This window comes from Pundamilia nyererei, unplaced genomic scaffold (genome assembly GCF_000239375.1).
Source record: "Pundamilia nyererei isolate P.nyererei 1_Seehausen unplaced genomic scaffold, PunNye1.0 scaffold00006, whole genome shotgun sequence".
Classification (NCBI taxonomy): Eukaryota; Metazoa; Chordata; class Actinopteri; order Cichliformes; family Cichlidae; genus Pundamilia; species Pundamilia nyererei.
In genome coordinates this window covers 2,324,931-2,329,429 of record NW_005187407.1, presented here as the reverse complement: position 1 = coordinate 2,329,429, position 4,499 = coordinate 2,324,931, and the positions used below count along the sequence as shown (strand labels likewise).

Here is a 4,499-nt window from a genome sequence, read left to right as displayed (position 1 = left end):
CAGTATACATTATTTTATTTTTCATAGTTTTCACACTGTAAAGTTCCTGTACCTTGTTAAACTCAGAACCTTCTTCAATATTTTCGCCTTCATTGAAGTCACTGAACAGCAGCTCCTGTTTGCTCAAACTCCAGTTGATCTGATGCAGAAACACATTAAAAATAAAGAAAACATGCTGACCTTTAGCTTCCACATTTTCTTGTGGGGCATTTGATATTTAGTGCATGTGAACTTTGTTTTAAACGATAACGATCCAATGTACTTGGAGATTTAATGTCATTTCTCACCTTGACATTATCAATAAGCCACATGAGAGCCCCCAGAGCCTGAGGCCAGGTATGGGGAGCTCCAACAGAATACATGGAACACTTGGAGAGAACGAATGGGTACCTTAAACAAGATGCCAAAACAGAGCAAGTCAGGAAAGTTTCTTAAACTACAGAAAATGAGACAAGATATTTCATAATATATCCTTTAACTTTTTCTTTTAAGTGCGGGGAGGGGGTTTAACAACAACAACAACAACAACAACAACAACAGCTGTTAACAGTACACATTTTACCCCAAGGTTTTAAAGAGAGCAGGAACCTCCTCTTCAACTTTTGAGTTTGGCATCTCAAAGGTTGGGTCTAGCTGGCAGTAGATGAATTCAAACATCTTCACAAACTCCTTGGTGGATGGAGACTGGAGGGTCTTGGATGACAAAGTGCCCGGGTAACCCTGCTCTGTCAAGAACTAGATCATATGAAAGAAATACACTGTTAAAATACAACCTAAAATTTATTCTGCAATCATTTAAGACCCCTTGTGTGGTAAAGTTATCCATCAGAGGTGTGGTAAAAATGCTAAGCAGCTAAATGAAATAAGGTGCATGTTGCAGTCCCTTATTTCACAGTCCACTTTACACAGACACAGTTTATGTTTTTACCTCGTGCAGCTGCCTGATGCATTGCTGAACATAAGACTTATCGTGTAGAGGTCGAGCATCTTTTATCTTCTCAGTTCCTCCAAACCCTGACATGGTGCTGTTGCGAGGCATGCCGACTCCACTAGTCCTATTAAAATGTCAAAGAGCAGTTTTATTTTTTTAATTTACAAAGGGAGTTACAATATATTCACACTTAAATCAAGGCATTGCAGAGAATTGTTTTTGTTTTTTTTAATGAAAAAGCATAAATATATTTTTTTTAATTTAAGATACGTCAGTCATTTTACCCTGAGTGGGTTAAATAACTTATTCCACTTTTTACTTGTTTTAGGAACGTTTGTAATCTTCATTTCATTTTCAAATTTCTAATATCTAAGCTAATATCTAAGCCCAATCACCTGAGGATTTTACAAAAGTAGTCATTTTGTAGCAACAGTGTAACCGAGTTTTGGAAAATTCAGATATACCTCGGACCAAAGAAACTGGTCCGTCTTTCAGAGGTCCCAGACTGCGGTTTTGGTATGTTGAGCTTTCCAAATGAAGGCTGTTTACTGAGGGAAAAAAAAAAAAAAACTTGAATAATTAATTTGCTAATACCTAGTGAGCCATCTTTCTTCATGAGTTAATAAATATAACTTCCCCATCCCTGCTTTATCCCATGTATACAATATCACAATATCAATATTATATCATATACCCCAAACCAGTAAGTCCCAGTCTGTCACAACGCATTTCTAAACAGACTGTGTGGTCCAAATTAAGCCATGTTAATTGAATGTTGTGGAGACAACCCCTTATTAAAAGCATTGGGTTACAACAATCAGCTGTTTATCAAATAGATGAGTGAACTAAGTAGTGTAATTGTAGAGCTGAATTTATTACAGGTGAAGTTTCTTTAAACAAACCTCTGAGGCGTCGTATACATCAAGCTCATCCTGTTGCTGTCTTGCACTCGCAGCGACTGCTCCGATGGTCTGCTACCTTTGACTCGACTCAGCCTTACACTGGAGAAAGTATCACAAAATGGGAACATGTTTTATGAAAGACACTCCAGTGATTCACAACTGTTCGCCGAGTACACAACACCGCCCATTAAGGAGAGGATGTTGGCCACATTTGTAAATGAATGACAACTCTCCGTTAAGGTTGACATACACTTCAGAAACGTAATGAAGTAGCATTGTTTGCTAACTAGCGCCGTAACTTCTGTAATATTTCAGATAGTCGAAGTTCACTAGACCTAACCTAACCCAATACCACGAATACGTCGTGTTTTACTCGATAAATAGTGTTATAGTTGTGAACATTGTTGAATTAACCGCTGCGACAACGTTTAAACTAACGGTCGCTAACGTCCGCAAACAATGACAGCAAATGAATTTGAACTTCGTTAGCTTAGGTGCCCAGAAACATTATATTTTGTCAGAATGTTGTTTGGCACTTATTTTCTTGGCCAAAGTTTAACTTACCGCTCCATTTTTTGTCACTTGTGTTTACAAAATGAACAGAACTTCCGAGCAGATTTGCGCACCCCGCCAAAAAAAACATATAAATACTGGAGGGTGGTGACATCACAGCAGTACGGAGAGCCATTTAGTCCAAGAAAGTTCCGCTCGGATTGATGCCGCGTCTATGGATTCGATCGGATTGGGAACTCCAGGCCTGTCCTGCAGGTTTTAGATATTTTAGATGTAGACACGCTCAAGGTGACATACTATAGTTGAAAGTAAGCATCAGAATGGGAAAGAAAGGTGCTTTAAGTGACTCCGAACGGCATGATTGATAGTGCCAGAAACGGTGCTCCGTGTTTCAGAAACAGCTGATCTGCTGGGATTTTCCCGCAAAACCATGTGTAGGGTTTGCAGAGAATGATCCAAAAAAGAGAAAATATCCAGTGAGCAGCAGAGAAAATGCCTAGTTCATTTCAGGGCAAAGAATGGTCAGACTGCTTTGGCATGATATGAAGGCAACAGTAACTCAAATAATGCCTTGTTACAAGAAATGTATGCAGAAGAGCAACTTTACCAAGAAGCCACACAAAAACCGGAACTGTTGTGGATCGCGGCAAACGGAACTCAGTTCAACTCAATATTATTTTTTTCTATTTACAAGCTTGTTGGTATAGACAGTCTATACAGCATAGGTTACACACTACAGCAGAAGACAACACCAGGTACCACTGCTATCAGTTAAGAACAGGATACTAAGGGGGCAGTTCCCAAGGGCATAAAATTGGACAACAGAAGATTGGAAAGGGCCTAGGCTTCCCCTTATGCATCGAGTGTTTCTTCTTTACTCGCTGCATTTCACTTTCTGCGTTTATTTAAAAAACGTAGTTATTATAGATTACAACACGACTTGACTCTCTTCCATAGCGTGTCGTTTCTCGTGTCCCCTCCACTCATCCCCAAGTGGTCTGGCAGACAGCTGCACCTCCTTGAGCCTGGTTCTGCCAAAGGTTTCTTCCCATTAAAAGGTAGTTTTTCCTTCCCACCATTGCCAAGTGCTTGCTCATAGGTGGGGTCATCCGATTGTTGAAGTTTTGTCCATGTTATTGTAGGGTACTTTCCTTACAATATAAAGTGCATTGAGGTGACTGTTGTTGTGATTTGGCACTATATAGATAAAGTTGGTTGTCAGAATTTCTGATAAAAAAAACCCATGAAAGCATGGAGCTGTCCTGCCTTTTATCAAGTGTTCAGGATGCTGGTAATGTAATAGTGTATAGTATATTTTCTTGTCACCCTTTGAGCCAGTTTTTACCACCATGGTTTAAACACCACAGCCTACATGAGTACCGCTGCAGACCATGTCCATCCCTTTATGACCAGTTTACCACTTTCAGCAAAATAATGCACCAAGTCACAAACGCAAATCATCTCGAACTGCTTTCTTGAACATGAGTTCATTGCACTCAAATGACCCCTACAGTTAGAAAATCTTAATCCACAGAGTACCTTTGGGATGTGGTGGAATAGTTTATATATGCTTATCAAATGTAAGGACAGCAGCACTCTCATATGCATGTAAAAATGCTTCATTTGTACATGAGGATGAGATCTAAAAAATATAAGAAAAGTCCTCTGACAACTTTCGACTCTAATACTTAAGTTGCCTGACAGGTTTGTATAATATAATAATAAAAACTATACTATAAATCACCTTATGCACACTTTAGGAAAAACTGTGATAAAATGATCATCCTTTGGACAAAAATCCTATAATCTGACATCATGTAAAGACTCTCTCAGTCATATCCGTCCAATGATTTTCTTCACTTTTGCAAGATGAACAGATTGGATCAACAGTTTGAGCAGACAAGTGACAAAGAGAAGTAGAAAATTTATTGCAGTATTTGTTCCACCAAAAGGGTATGAATCCCCTTTCCTCTTATTACTAGGGTGACCTAATACAACAAAATCTACATTTACAAAATATCCTCCTGCAATAGGCCACATATACTGCATGCGTAGTTCGAAATAGAATAAATTATATTCAGAGGACTCTGCCATTGTACAGCATGGACAAATAAAAGTGAACAAAAATAAAAATTCTTGTTTTTTTGTTTGTT

The 4,499-nt window shown here is 38.7% G+C and overlaps 1 protein-coding gene across 1 annotated transcript in view; it reads right to left on the bottom strand.

Moving 5' to 3' along the window:
• The window catches only part of ndc80 (NDC80 kinetochore complex component), a 12,380-nt gene extending 9,719 nt beyond the window's left edge, over positions 1-2,661 (bottom strand). Inside the window, exons 1-7 of the mRNA XM_005722387.2 lie at positions 2,398-2,661; positions 1,834-1,932; positions 1,396-1,479; positions 929-1,055; positions 563-735; positions 288-390; positions 53-139 (exon numbers count right to left, since the gene is read on the bottom strand). Of these exons, the coding sequence (XP_005722444.1) occupies positions 53-139; positions 288-390; positions 563-735; positions 929-1,055; positions 1,396-1,479; positions 1,834-1,932; positions 2,398-2,405 (681 nt within the window). The 5' untranslated portion in view covers positions 2,406-2,661. The remainder of the gene's footprint in view (positions 1-52; positions 140-287; positions 391-562; positions 736-928; positions 1,056-1,395; positions 1,480-1,833; positions 1,933-2,397) is intronic.
• Positions 2,662-4,499: the final 1,838 nt, after the last annotated feature.